Source organism: Colletotrichum chrysophilum (genome assembly GCF_026319265.1).
Source record: "Colletotrichum chrysophilum strain AFK26 chromosome Unknown scaffold_178, whole genome shotgun sequence".
Lineage (NCBI taxonomy): Eukaryota > Fungi > Ascomycota > Sordariomycetes > Glomerellales > Glomerellaceae > Colletotrichum > Colletotrichum chrysophilum.
This window is the reverse complement of record NW_026517465.1, coordinates 18,561-32,968: the sequence shown is the minus strand read 5'-3', so window position 1 is coordinate 32,968 and position 14,408 is coordinate 18,561. Positions and strand designations below refer to the sequence as shown.

General features: G+C 51.8%; 4 protein-coding genes across 4 annotated transcripts; 1 reads left to right on the top strand and 3 right to left on the bottom strand.

Moving 5' to 3' along the window:
- Positions 1-945: 945 nt before the first annotated feature.
- COL26b_012494 (uncharacterized protein) lies at positions 946-1,983 on the bottom strand (the record flags this gene model as incomplete). Its single annotated transcript, XM_053185137.1, has 2 exons — positions 946-1,656; positions 1,837-1,983. The coding sequence occupies 2 exons, from the start codon at positions 1,981-1,983 to the stop codon at positions 946-948; spliced, it is 858 nt and encodes a 285-aa protein (XP_053030909.1).
- A 1,246-nt stretch (positions 1,984-3,229) lies between these two features.
- Positions 3,230-4,547, top strand: COL26b_012493 (uncharacterized protein; the record flags this gene model as incomplete). The annotated part of the gene is given in 2 exon segments (XM_053185136.1): positions 3,230-4,509; positions 4,526-4,547. 2 exon segments carry the CDS (start codon positions 3,230-3,232, stop codon positions 4,545-4,547), a joined length of 1,302 nt encoding a protein of 433 aa, XP_053030908.1.
- A 5,626-nt stretch (positions 4,548-10,173) lies between these two features.
- On the bottom strand, positions 10,174-10,704 carry COL26b_012492 (uncharacterized protein; the record flags this gene model as incomplete). Its single annotated transcript, XM_053185135.1, has 1 exon — positions 10,174-10,704. The coding sequence occupies one exon, from the start codon at positions 10,702-10,704 to the stop codon at positions 10,174-10,176; it is 531 nt and encodes a 176-aa protein (XP_053030907.1).
- Positions 10,705-12,813: 2,109 nt separating this feature from the next.
- Positions 12,814-13,519, bottom strand: COL26b_012491 (uncharacterized protein; the record flags this gene model as incomplete). The annotated part of the gene is made up of 2 exons (XM_053185134.1): positions 12,814-12,921; positions 12,977-13,519. The coding sequence occupies 2 exons, from the start codon at positions 13,517-13,519 to the stop codon at positions 12,814-12,816; spliced, it is 651 nt and encodes a 216-aa protein (XP_053030906.1).
- Between the last annotated feature and the right edge of the window lie 889 nt (positions 13,520-14,408).

Here is a 14,408-nt window from a genome sequence, read left to right as displayed (position 1 = left end):
CTAGATGAAGTGGTCGGCAACGACAATGGGAATCTGTTCTGTGGCCGTCGCGCCTATAAGGGAAGTGTGCTTAGTCAACATCAAGTCAGTTGGTCCGGCTTTGACATCGTGATTAGCCAGGACCAGTGAGTCTTGGTATGGTCGTAGGCCACGACAGGAAGCAATCAAATTCCAAAACTTCGGCGAATTATGGCAAACATCTGAGTTGGCTGATGACCTGAAAGACTTCAATGGGTGACGCTGAAGGGACTCAATAGGAGCAGGGAAAGGAGCCGCACACGTTTTGGACACAAGTGATCTTCTAGCACATAGAACTGAATCGACAGAGTGAAACGCGGTTGAGGTATTTGAATTGCTTGGCGTCCATGTTGATAAGGTCTTATATTTTCATCACTTTCATTACATGTCAGCGGCACAGGCCATCAAGTGATGATGAACTACCCAGCTCTCCGTGGTATTAATAATAGTGAAAGGGGTTTCCTTACTGAGCTTCCAATACACTGTCAGATCCTTATGAAACAAACAAAATAACACGAAAGCAATACAGAATATATAAAATTCGATGTCTCGGCCATCAGATATCATGGGAGCGATCATGTTAGTTTTGTGTCGGTCAACGGAAGAGACCGCGACTCCATGCAGACGATCGCTCCGCCAGAGAGTTGCTGTTGTTGGAAGTCGTGGGTCCCTGAGTAGATATTATATTAGCTTGACCCCAGCAAGAAATGTGTGTAGCAGATCAGTGCCAGAACCAAGACTGACAGACCAAGCACCGGAGTGGCGCATCATTTTCACATTCCTGCATGGGTATCTACAACGATTTTACACTAAAGTCGCGCGAAATTCATGATTAATGCACTCTTCTAAGTTCTAAGTTACTCAAATCTCAAGTGGATAGTAACGCTGGCGTCGGTTCCAGCTTTGCATTCGAAGCACGGTCAACATCTAGATCTGCTCAATGCTATTATGGCCCACCGCAGTCGCATGCACCCTGTGTTTAGATCGCGACTCCTTATCCAATGAAACGCCTTTGATCAACAGACTCATCAAAAGCGCCGCTCCCGACACGCCGACGTACAGCCCATAGACGCCTCGCAAACCATAGACGTACGCATCCAGTATTTGAGACTGCATGCTATCGTCCGTGGAAGCGCTGAGAATGCTCGTAATGGCGTGCGTACCCCCATAAGTGCCCGCGGATGGCAGCCCATCTCTCTCCAACTTGAGCTGCATAACATTCTGGAAGATGGACCCGCCGACGCCGACTCCGAGTGCCATGCCACCCTGTCGAAGAGAGGCATACATGCCCGCGGCGATCGATTCGTCGCCTTCCTCGCATAGGGCATGCGAGGCCATGTTCTGCGCGTTCAAGATGGAGCCGTGGCCAAGACCAAGGAGGACGAGCGTCGGCACCCATATTTTTGCAGACGTATCGGCATCCCAGATCAGCATCAGACCAGAGGCGACAGTAGCTAGAGTCCAGCCGCTCCAAATTGGCCACTGGTAGTTGTTGGACACTGTAACGAGCCATCCTGTGACGATGGACGCCGGCACCAACGTAAACATGACGGGAAGGAGTGCGACGCCGGTCAGCGTCGGAGTGAAGCCCTTGACGTCCATGAAATAGAGAGGCACGTAGTAAAGCTGTCCGTACATCTAGGGTCTTTGTTAGCATTACCTGTCCCGCAGTTGACGCTACCTGACTCTTACCACGAGGCCTTGAATAGCGCCGCAGATATAAGTTACGGTAGAGCTAGTATTTTGAAAGAGTCGACGCCGCAAAAACGGAGATGTTGCGAGACGCTGTTCGTAGACCAAGGTCAGCGCTATACCGACCGCCCCGAGCGATAAGGGTACGAGGGTGCCGGCGCTGCTCCAACTGTAGCGCAGACCGCCCCATGAGACGGCCACGAGGAACAACGTTGCCGAGCCTATGAATAGGGTGTTGCCAAGCCAATCCATCCTGCCTAGCATTCCGCCCATCGCGTCGGCCGGCCGATCGATGTTGACCAGCCAGGGCACAAGAATCAGCCCGGCCGCGCAGAAGGGAAACATGATGTAAAATACCCATCGCCAAGTTGTGTTCTGAACGATAGCACCCCCCAGTACGGGGCCGGCGCAGTTGCCCAGCGCCCATGCCGCCTGACTGAAGATGGATCGTGTTAGTGGATGAATCAACGAGTTCAAGAATGGCTTCTTACACCAGGCCGTACCACTTAGGCCTGGGCCGCAACGGGACGATGTCGGTGAAAATCAAAAGACACAAAACGATGATTCCAGCCCCCCCTACACCCTGAAGAGATCTTCCAACCAACATCAAACCGATGGACCTGGAAACGCAGCAGCAAACGGTGCCTACAGAGAAGAACGCCACCGAGATGGTCAGGCATGGCCGTCGACCGAATACATGGCTAAGATCCGCGATGAACAGCATCATCACAGCGTTCGCCAGAAGGTATGCCGTGCCTATCCAGAAGCCGTCGTACGTGCTAAGATTGAGATCCTCAACGATCGCCTATGAATATTAGCTTAGTTGTGACAAAAGCGGCCCTGAAGGTATGGCTGACCTGCAAAGAAGTCACAATAACACATGCATCAAGGGCGACCATAAGGGACAACAAGGCAGCTGTTGTCATGATGGCGAACTCGCGGCGTGAGGGCCTCCATTTGGTTGGGACATGGCTAACGTCGTCAAGTTCCAGCTGTACAGGAGAGAAATTATCTTGATGATGCATTTCGGCGACGGGGTCCATCCAAGACGTAGGTAGGAAGTGTGTAGGGTGTTGGGGAATGAGTAGTGACTCGACCTAGGCGTTTGAGCTGGAAAGTGACAGACAGAGCTCTTATACAACCAAGAGCCATGTCAAAGTATCCACTTCTACATGGATTGCCAGCGGCAAGAGCGCTTTTCGTATCCAGATGTTGGGTCCGTCTCCGGGCAAATAAGCGCCGCTTGGTTAAGCAGCCGAAAATGGGTTCTGCTTTTATCGTATGCCGACACGCAGTTCAAGCTGGGCGAGCAGCCATACCTGGAGAGTTCTGAATGCTTCAAGCCCGAGTCCTTGGCGTTGAATTCTGGACACAGTTCTATCAAGGGAAATACTTAAGGCTCGACAAGTTACCAAAAAAAAACAAAAAAAAAGGTCCGAAACCTCGTCACATCTCTGCTGATATGGACGATTACGAAGTCTTCCGTCGTCTTACTACGTTCCCCTTCACCTCCACGACAATGGATATGTTCCAATGCGCCTTGCAGGTCATTCGGAAGCGCTATCCGCTCGCGTTTAGCCAAGACTTGAGGCAGCTAGTCTCGGAGTATCCGCCACGAGAAGCCTTCAAGCAAACCGAAATGCCGCTACAGGTCACCGGCGACTGGGTTGATTACATGAATACCGTAGCTATTTCTATGAATACCGCAGAACAAGGTGTGTCGAGCTCGTTGTGGCATCTGGCCAGAGGCGACCTCGTCGACAATGGCATAGTCACCAGCTACGTTCAGCTATTGCGATCATCTTACCCAGATTCCCAACTTTTGGGCCCAGTAACCGTCGCATCAGGCGACTTGGAGGCAGCTGCTAGACTCTGCGATACTTCGGGCGCGGCTACACTCATCCCATGCAATCTTGATGGGTGGTGGTTTGTGGCTGTTGCCTACGCAGACTGCGTACAGCTGTACGGAGCGCAGGTCGAAAACATTATGAAACTGGAGCAACAGTTTCAAGCCTCGTTTCATAGACCGACTGTTCGTATCTCTGAGCCACTCGCCACGACGCAGCCGGAGGACACTGTGATACTAACGCTGTTGAGCTTGAGAATACTGGCTGGCGGAGGTGTGCCGATACTATCTGCCGAGACCGCATTCCTGCAAAAGTCGCGAGCGCGAATATTCATCGAGCTCTTGACAAACAGCCTGGATGCGAAGGATTCCGATGTCTCCAACCGGCTTAAGGAAGCGCAAGTGGAGAACTCCGTCTTTTTCGATGAAGCCTTCATAGACGAAGAGGATTCTCTTTCGCCAGTCCGCTCGACCTTCACAGCAGACATGCAAGATGGTGACGATTTTGCCTCAGGTTTCTCTCCTGAGTCATCCCGGTCGTCTCCACCAGCCAGAGAAATCTCTCACTCAACAGGACGAGGTTCTGGTGTGAATGACAGTGCATCGGCTCAGAAGTTAACCTCACTGCGTAGTGGCCGAGTACTCGACATGGGCAAATACGGATTGCCGCCGAGCATGCCTCGAGAGTGCAGAATCGTTCTCGATGCGCTAAGCGAGGCTGTGGCCTTCTACCGGAACTCTCGTCTGTCGGAAAGCTCCGAACTCGCAGTGATATGGTCCGCTATCAGGAGCGGCTCCAAAAGCGAGTTCTACCGGCGTTACAGCGGTGTGCTGTTTCACAAGAAGATGGCCCGTCTCAGCAGCCACCAGGAGATTGCTCTATGTCTGAAGACCAGCATCACCATGGCCGAGGTAAGAGAGATGAGGCGTCTACAGTCAGAATTCCAGATCTGGTACGACCTATGCCAGCTGCGCCGTGACTGGGGGCTAGGCCAATACGCACTTCTATGTGTGCTGCCAGAGAGACCCCGCTTAGAGCAAATGAGCAGAAGAGAACAGCAAAAGCAGCTGCAACGAATCCATGAGCGACTTGATGATGGCAGCGACGCTCTATCGCGATATTTAGACACCACCAAAGAGCTGTGCACTGCTTTGGTTCAATATAGCCTCCCGAGCGGCCGATTGATGATCGACGACTATCACCTGAAGGCGAATCAAGACCTGTCAGAGCCGGAGTTCGCTGCTTACACGAGCCTTAGCCCACGCCCAGTCATACCAATCTCAAGATGGGGACCCCGCTAGTGCAAGTTGAAGGTGTTTGCGAAGCGAGCATAATATCGAAACTGGCACGATGACTACAGTAGCAAAGGAAACAAGTGGCAAGTCCGTCACAGCGAGCGTCCGGTGGAGCGCACCCTTGAGATGCACAGTAGTTGAACCGCTCGTTGCATAGCTGCAATTAAGCAATCATTAGCTCTTCAGTCTGTACATAATACCGTACAAGATGCACAAAAATCAAGTGATAGCCAAGACCTAGACTCGAAAGAGAGGACGATGCAAAACAAAACATGATGCAACGCCGGATCATCGTCTCCGTGCTAGTTACACGGTTGCCTATCAGTGACTAGAGACAAACACAGCTGCAAAAAGGTTTACCTTGAACTCTAGAAGAGACTATAGGTTACAACAACCTGGTCTTGATTTCAAATTTGCATATTCATCTCTGTTTGGGCTGCACTTGTTGTCACGGTGAAGCTTGCCTAGAAATGACACTCTTTCGCCGCTAAAGCAGCAAGCCGCTCGTCGAGGCGTCCTAGATAATGAGAGATGATCATGCCGGAAAGCTCGTTGCTGCTTTCTGGAGCGTTTGCCAGAAGCCACACAACAGGGGTCTGAAGTTTTGACACATGCCCAAAAATTGGTCCATAAGCGTCTGCAATGAACAGTTGTCTCGGATTCGGTCCCAAAGCCGATCTCAAATGCTTCTTGAACGCAGCTCTTTGCCGGAGCTGAAGAGTCACACTATTAATGCGCGTGTTTTCTCTTCCAGACCTGCTACTAGGCTCTTGATCACAATCGCGTCTGCACCATCCTCCGCATTGTACTATGTTTTCCAAGATCGTCATAGCACTACACGTCGTCTTGACGCTAGCCATACTCGCAATAACCGTCAGGATTCTGCAGGATGAGGACAATGAAAAAAAGGGCATAGTGGAGATTTTGGTATGTAGTTCGTGGCGATAATAAAGCGTGACTGATGACAGCGAAGTTACACGAACAAGTGCGGCGCTTCGTCCCAGTCCCTGATGTGGTCGGGTCCATCGCCACAGCGGTGAAAAGTGCGGCATCCAGCGTTGTCACTGCCGCAGTTGCATCGGGCGAGTCTTTGGTGGTCGCCAGTCTGCCGTCTAGCGTCTCAGTGGGCACCAAGTACGCATGCGTTGCTTCTGAATGCGCCGCAATTCCTGGATCTGCGTTTCGTCTGGTTCAAGACCTTGCGTCATTCCTCCCTTCGCCCCAGGAGATTGAAAAGTTGCAGGAACTGGTGGACAGGTGCCCGAACCTCGAGACTGTTCTATCCGCCGGGCTCGGCTTGACGTTGGTCTCGACCATTCTACTACTTGCCGGTCTCAAGTTTAGGCTTCTCCGTTTCGTGTCGCTAGGGTTGGATGTTGTTGTAGTCGTCCTCTTTACGGTAGTGACGGCCTTTGCTGTCCCACTGTACAAAACGTCTCAGGCTGTGGCAGACCTGCTTGAGGCTGAGGCGAGCAAAGGAGATGTTTTTGGGGCATCCATTGCGAATTTGACGGCAAGTTTGGTTATGAGTCTGCTTGCACTTGTGTATACAGTGGCATAGAGAAGGCAATGGCAAGTTGGTGTGCTTCAGTTAGTGGGAAGGCAGAGATGAGTCTCTGTTGCCGTACGTCAGGTACTTTTCAGCTCTTCACATGCATGCAAATAGTAGGAGAAAGATAGAGCTTTGTCAGTGATCACTGAAAGAGCTGAAATAGCCAGAAGTATGATTCTGGCTGTTGCAATTCTGTCTCGGATGAATCGATTACGAGGAGCAGTACATACATACTAAGGTTGCGCTTCCGTTCCTAATCATTTTGTCAAGAGTTCTGTCAAGAGTATGGAGTCCTGTCAAAAGTACAACACGTGTGCTCTTTTTCCCTCACAGCAGTAATTTATACACCATTGCACCATAAACTCTCCAACGACTCTCGTTTCCGTCGATTCTTTCGCGGAGACTTCATTGCACTATCAACATGAGCGTTCATGGCGTTGTGTCGCTCAACATCACGATTGTCTTTACTTCAGGACTGGGCGGGCTGACAGATAGGACCCTTCAAGAGCTGAAGCAGCTCGTCTGTCTCGACACCGGCACTCAGCCGTCGCACCTAACGAACGATCCTCCGACGGTGGTGAGTCAGCAGGCTCTAGAGGAAACGTTGGCTCGCCTCGGGATCTCAGCCCAAAAATTGCGCTCGGAAAGTAGGTCGAGAGACAAGCTTGCGGCTATCATCAACTGTGAGACCGCAGGCTCAGCCATGAGAAATGGGGGCGGTGAAAGCAAGGTTCCCTTCACGCGCTCGTGCGAGACGACAGCAACCGGGCTTCAGTCTGTCATCGATCGCATCAGTTCGCGCATCCAGAGACTCGAACATCAGCTGCAGATCCTGGACGACGCACAGAAACGACTAGACAGGCTGGTTGTCTTGGCTTCAGAAAAGGTGGACTGGGACGATCCTGTTACTAGGATTCGATCGGAGGAGGCTCTTTTCGACTGCGAGTAGAAGATTCCATAAATAGGTTGCTTCATCGTCAGGTTTGCCGAGGAACATGTTATTCAAGGACTTCATACGCGTAAGCCGCACACAAGCATGGTGCAGGACCGATCTATAATCTCTTGCCGGACCAATGTGTCTCCATGTACTGTAGTAAAAACCATAGGTTACATCGAAACAAATAGTACATACACTTGACGTAGCGGCACCATCTTGTCGACCGTTCCGCCTACAAGTGTGTGCGCTTGTCCATGTGTGACAAAGTTCATCGTCCCTTCAATCTATCCCTCAGCGAACGGAATGACCACACCCACCCTTAACGCTACCGCCGTATACAACGAAGAACGCATTACGGCCAGAAAACCCCATTACCGGAAACTGGACCCGAAAGAGTGCTGAAGGCTCCATTGTTGCTGGTAATTGACACCTCTTGCTTTCTCGGTTCAAGCCCGACTTGATCGCAAGCTTCTGGGCAGCTGGGAGGCTCTCTCAGTAGAGGTACGCGCGAGTCTTCTTGGGCGCGTTTGTGAGCATTCTTCAGCGCTCGTCGAAGGAGATTTTCCGCCTGCCCCCGTGGTCTGCCTACGACCAAAGTACCATCAACTGACGACATTGTTCTACTGTACAGTACGAGCGACGATTGTTGGCTTGAGTTTGAGGGATCCTTCTGATATGCGGCGTAGCCTCAAAGCCGGGAACGGGGTAGTGATGAGCGATCTTGGCTACGTCCTACGTTCAGAGGCGAGCCCACGGTGCTGTTCATGTATGTGCATAGCAGTGCAGTTGACTGATCTGAACACTGCACAAGACCATCATATGTATTACCAACAGTGTAAGCCCAAAATGGGGCCTTTGGAAGGGCTTCTTGCAAGCTTAGGGCATCTGCAATGCCTAGTTCATGATGATACTGTACAGTATTGTGCACATGTCACTTCCTCTTTTGCAAACATCAACAATGTTTGAGAAGCTGAAAGTTGCTGTGATGGACCCCTGTAAACCTCTGGTAATGGCTGTGGCGACTTGTGTGCAAGCAAAATGTGGGGTCGGGGTGGTCAGCGACAGTGCGAGTAACAGCACGTAATCAAGAGCTACTTGAAAGTATCCATAACCGGCTTCAACAGCTGCCATTCTCCCACTGTCAATCATGGTGGTGTGTACACAGTGAGATTGACTTTCGGCCCAGCCTGCGTGGGTCAAGCTTAGAAAGATGAAGTGTGTTGCCAAGAGGAAGCAACATATGATCAATACTGTACATACTGTGAGCAAGACCACCTGCTTTCTGTATTCCGGCTGAGGCCTAGTCCAGCGCTCCGTATGCATAACCAGCCAACGCGATGGGAACTTAGAATACCAGCGAAGAGAAGCAGAAAATGCAGCCTCTTTGCTCCATAGTACGTATAGTATTGGTCCGTCGTTGTGTCTCGCCATGTCGTCTTTTCCTGAGACAGCAAGCTACGCCGGATCTGGCCTCCAGACCACGGCGTGGGAGGGACGGGCCCACAGTCGCCACGAGGTGGGGTACAGCATGCACTGTAATGCCACGTTGCAGGCGGGAGTGTCCCGTCCAAGAACACACAACAATCTCAAACAGGCCTTTGACCGGCGCGACAGATCCAACAATGGAGCATCTATTTACCCTAGCCAGAAAGCGCTTCCTGGCTTGCAGAAAGTCCAAGATAGCGGTTCACAGTACTGTAGCCGGCCATTTCCAGATTGTCACTCAAGCGTCGAGCATCCTGCCGTAGGCGGCTGAAGCCAGTCCTGCTGTTGACAGCAAAAGGTGCGTAGAATCGTCATCGGCTGCTTTGTGAGATTGCTGAGAAGCCACTCGGTCGGCTGCGGCTGCCCTTCAGCGATGGTGGTGTCCTCTCGAGCTCTCGCATTGTCCCCGCAGATCTCAACCGTAAGTATCACCAAACTGGCGATGGCCCGTAAGACCGGACAGAAACCAGCGGCCGATTCCCCGCCTTTAGCCGGCCCCGATACGAGCCAAGCCAGGAGCGCGACTGATGCATCAGTGCAAACGTTCGCACCACGACCCTGGTTCAGCATGGACTGAGGAGTAGTTCGCTCACGGCCCATAGGTCACAATCGCGATGCTAAACTCCACTGGAAAGTCAAGCACGAACCCCACATCAGGACTGGCATCACCACGTTCCGTCTTCGGTTCGTGGCCGATTATGCCTGGCGGATCGGAAACACAGAGTGGCAGCCACACGAGCGCGTCTGCTTACACTCCGTTCACGAACTTATCACAGGCTTGCCATATGATGCTCGGTTGTATATTTGATCGTGGGGCATTACGCCCTCGAAATCGGTCGGTCGGTCGCTCGCTCGCTCGCTCACATCATACGCGTAGGTGAACATGCTGTCGTCTATCGCCATGACCGCCTATCGTGTCCTGGGCTCAGAGCCGGATGGGTCGGAGGCTATTCTGTCTCTTCATGGACATCAGCCATTTTCGAGTTGGATGGTCTTCTTACCACAGTAATCTTTCAATTCTTCGTGAATTTGGTTGGCTTCGGCAGCGGTGTGGGCTACGTGGTGGCCTTGGATCGCGAGGCCCGATGGCAGATTTTGGGGCGCGGTGGGCAAGCTCTGCGTGATTTTCACGGCAGATCCAGACACAGGCTGGCACGGGCCACAAGTCTTGATGTAGTCTTGTGGCCCGTGCGCACGGGTTGATGTCGTCAGGTCCGAGAGGGAACGTCACGGATGGCTATGTGCTTGCTAATATGGATACATTTATTGAGACAACTAGACACCTTCCATTCTTTTCAACTCTTGCAGCCAATAAGTATTGTGATGTGAAAACCTCAAATAAATGCATCAGTCGAGCGGCTGATAGTCAAGCTCTCGCAGCCACAGGTTGCTATGGAGGTACTCGCGGATGTCTTCCCTTTTCTGGTAGTCGGCGTATAGAGGGTGGTTTTCATCCATCAGATAGCCTCCCGCAAGATCCGAGAGGGCGTCACGCGTGGCATTTGCGGCAGATACTATACCAATAGTAAGAGAACGTTCGTCCGCGGAAACATAGTTCTTACCGAGCAACAACATGTCTCCCATCTTCCCGGTTGCTTCTGGCGATGTTCGGCCGAAAAGGTGGGATGCTTCCTTCCATAAGCTCGCTGTTAGGTCGGGACTTCCGACGTAAAGCCGCGCTCTCGCGCCGAAGTCCTTCACCCTAGTGGGTTCACCGTGCGACCGGCCGGTGTCATGATGAAGATACTTGGTTACCAGCCGCTCAACGTCAGACGTGCTAAGAATATGTGTCGCGGCACTCGTAGTTATCTGCTTGTCTTTGACACAACCTGGCACGAGAGTCTGGAGATCTCCGACAGACATTCCCTGCGCCTGCATATCGAAATAGATAGAAATCTCCAGGATCTGTTCTCAAAACAGGCAATCACATCAGCCAACAGTCAGGTAAGTATTGAGATGCTCATACGTAGCCATCGTCCAGCGTGTCGTCGTTCAGTATAGGATTTAGGATCGACTCGGCCGCGTGCACAATGCCTGGTGTAGTCAGCTTGCGAACGCCAATCCGAACCGGACTCAAACTAGCATCTTCTCCGACTTACCCAGGTTGGTCACCTGCCAAACAAGATGAATCTGCCGCGTGCGCCCTCTGCAGTGGTTGTAGCCGTACACCAGTTTCTTCAAGTACGGTGCCTGGGCAGCGATGCCGTGGTCTGTGGCTACCATGAGTACTGCCTCGTAGTCCCAAACTGGGACGCTGACGCCATGTGGCCCAGATAACAAGGCCAGGCGTGGCACAATATGCTCGTTAGAGTATCGCACTAGACTGGAAGTGAATCCTCGTCGGGGTTTGATGAACAGATCAACGATGCCCTGTTCCGCCTCAGCCCACGAGGTCACGACGAAAGGATGGGTCTCGAGCAGTCGGACTCTCGGCATCCACAGCAACAGATACTGGCCCGCCTCAAACTTCAATGGTCGAGAAAGTTGTATAGAGACGCGGACAGTCCCGGTGACATGATCTATATAGGCTCTGCCAAATGTTCGTCCCATCGTCTTGTTGCGAAAGGCCATCAAGCCCACCTGTGACACGGTTGCCAGTGTTGCCACACCAAGATAGGTGTACATCCACAGCCAAGAACGGCCGGCGATCGATCGCACATGGAACCCAACCCCAACTGCTGCCAGACAGGCGAGTGCCTGATGGACTCTCAGACATAGCTCGTAGAAGCGGCGCCGGAAAAAAGGGAGAAAAGACACCGTTGTCGTTACTACCATAGCCATGGAGCCCTATGAGGAAGACGTCAGTGAAATACGGTTTCACAGTGGAGAAAGATCAGCAACCGTAAGTATGAGAAGCTCTTTGACGTCTCCAGAAGTTTGAAGCTGGGAACTGTCATTCTGCATGGCGATAACGACGTGGGCTGCGAGAAGCATCGTTGCTCCGCGGCCCTGCCACCTGTGTATGACCGCGTAGTGTCGAAAGGGTATGGCCAGTATATCAGCCGTAAAGTCTAAGCAGGGTCCAGCAAACAGGGAAAGCACGTTGACGAGAGTCAGGTTCCCCGAGCGAGCGAGAAGCGTTGACGGTCGGAACGTTAGGAAGAATATGTTTATGCCCAGATAAACGGTCGGAACGAGCAATGAGACAGCATTCCAGGGACCGAACAAAGAATGACGATGGACGAGAAGACGGTATGCCAGATGCTTCTCTAGCAGGTGGGCGAGTATTTTCCGAGCTCTCCCCGCGCGAGACAGGACGTTCATCAAAGCGAGACCAACAATCATGCCGGCAAGGCAGATTGCATATAAAGTGGTTACCCAGTCCATGAAGCACTTGAGACTGAGAGAACTGAGAATCAGAAACGATCATGGGCGTGATGCATGAATGGGTGCGATTGTAAGGGTGAAGGAGCGAAGTTTGTACTGTATTACAGTAACTAAAGAGTGAAAGCCCATGTAAGATACTGTACATGGACTTGCAGCAACAGCTGTCTATTGCATTCAAAGCAGAAAAGTGCTGACGGAAGCTCAATTCGGCACCCCTTTCACATCGGCTCCGCAGACGTATTCTCTTGGAAAGACCGCCACACGTGCCAAGCTCACTAGACCCACAAGACATTCGGTATCACGATGCCTGATAAGTGGGTGCTGTGTAGACTTCTGTTAGCTGCAGAGCTCTTCGTGGCGCAAACAATGAAGACAGTTGCTGATACGGACATTTTGTAAGTCAAAAACTGACGACGCAGAATCGATCGCAGCCAGAAACGTGAACCCGGCCGAGTCGGGAGGCCAGCGGTTGAGATCGTCGATGCCTGGCATCTCCTTGCAGTACTTTTGCATGAGAAGCTGGACGAAGCTGCCGAGGGTCTTGACATGATGGCGGCTGTGACCTCTAAGCGGTTGACAAAGTTGTTGATTGGCTGTTTGATTCGATACCTACGTCAGATCCCGAACTGTCAAGGTTGGACTGCGCAGACCAGAAGAATGTCACTTGCCGATCTTCACCACCCCCGCATCAGTTACCAAGACATTCTTGCTGTCAAGCGAAGGATGTTCGAAGCCTTCCCCTTCTAGATAGCCAAGGCCATCTACTAACTATTTCCGCACATATGTCAGTTTTCGTTTTCAGTGGCCTGAACCCGTTGCTTACCTGGCCAACCACGGCACCGAGTTGTGCCTCGTCAAGATATACTGGGCATTTTACCAAATGCAAGAAGTTGATCGCCGTGGACTCGAATACGGCGTGTAAAGAGGTGTGTGTCTTGTACGCGTGGATGAACTCGAGAACATTTGGATGGCGGAGCCTTCTCAACTTCGCGAGAACTTCCTGCGACTCTAGCCGAGCCAGTTCACTGATGTGGAAAAGCTTTCGATGTCTCACCGCTACCGTCAGAATACCCCCGAGATCATGTAGCTTATATTCCGCATGGTAGTCTTTCCACGGTAAGCCCTTTTCGACATCCAAGGGGCGGTCGGAGGTATCGTCGTTTTGCGGGGAAAGATGGTCTTTTGCGGAGTCCGCAACTGAGACGCGCTCCTCGTTGCTCTTGACATGAGGCGCATGGTATAACTTGTCCTTGCTCACGGCTGCAACAGCTGCAGGGCCAACATTATGGTTAGTCAACGCGGCAGCATTCTGGTGGCCGAATGAAGTTGGAAAAATGGCGATTTGGGTCTTTCTGTTAGGCTTCATGGCGTCTGCCTCGATGTGTACCACTGCACTTGTGGCAGTTCGAAATTCTTTGGCGGTGTATAAGTATCGTTGTTGAAAGCGGTTTCTGGCCTTAAGCAAGGCTTACCGCCAAGACCAGTTCTGAGACTGGCAACGAGACGTCACCGTCTGACACGACCAGTTGCTCAGATCAGCCCCGCAAGCCAATTCCAGCTGCGGAATCCATTGTGTCGTCTACATGAACGAACAATCCAGTCATTTGCTGCTCTCGTCTCTATGGCGAATACCACATGCTTCAGGCGCTGATACGAAGGGGGCAGTGGTGCAGTGGTTGCGGTTTACATTCTGCAGATGAGGGCGGCTTTCATAGCTGGAGTCAACCTTGAGTCAATGGCCGGACTGACACAGGAGAACAGGAACTGTCAACGACCATCCTGCGTTGTCCCACGTAAACGCATCATCAATCACGAGATATGAAGTAACTAGCATGGGAATCAAGATCGTTCTATCAGAAACCGCAAAAGAAAAGATGAGCCGTGTGCTTGAATAACTTGCAAAGCTAGAAAGAGACAAGCGCACCACGACAGTTTCCCGTGGACTTTATGCCGCCTTGCGACGTAGTCCATCTAATAGATACTGATACACCCCGCACAGGACGCACGAGACGACCAGCCACCAGCTCGTCACTGTGGTGGTAGCTATCGATGTCGCTGACCACTGTCCTCCGTGAACTGTATATATATTTAAGATAGTAGACAGAAATCCGATCAACGAATTTACCAGCGTAGAACTGTTTTCTTTAGTGACGACTCGCCAGGCTCTCGATCGACTTGAGAATCTTACACGATGATATGCAGATGCACCCAGACATAGTTCCTGCGCCATTTGAACCACAGCCACGCCAGGCCGA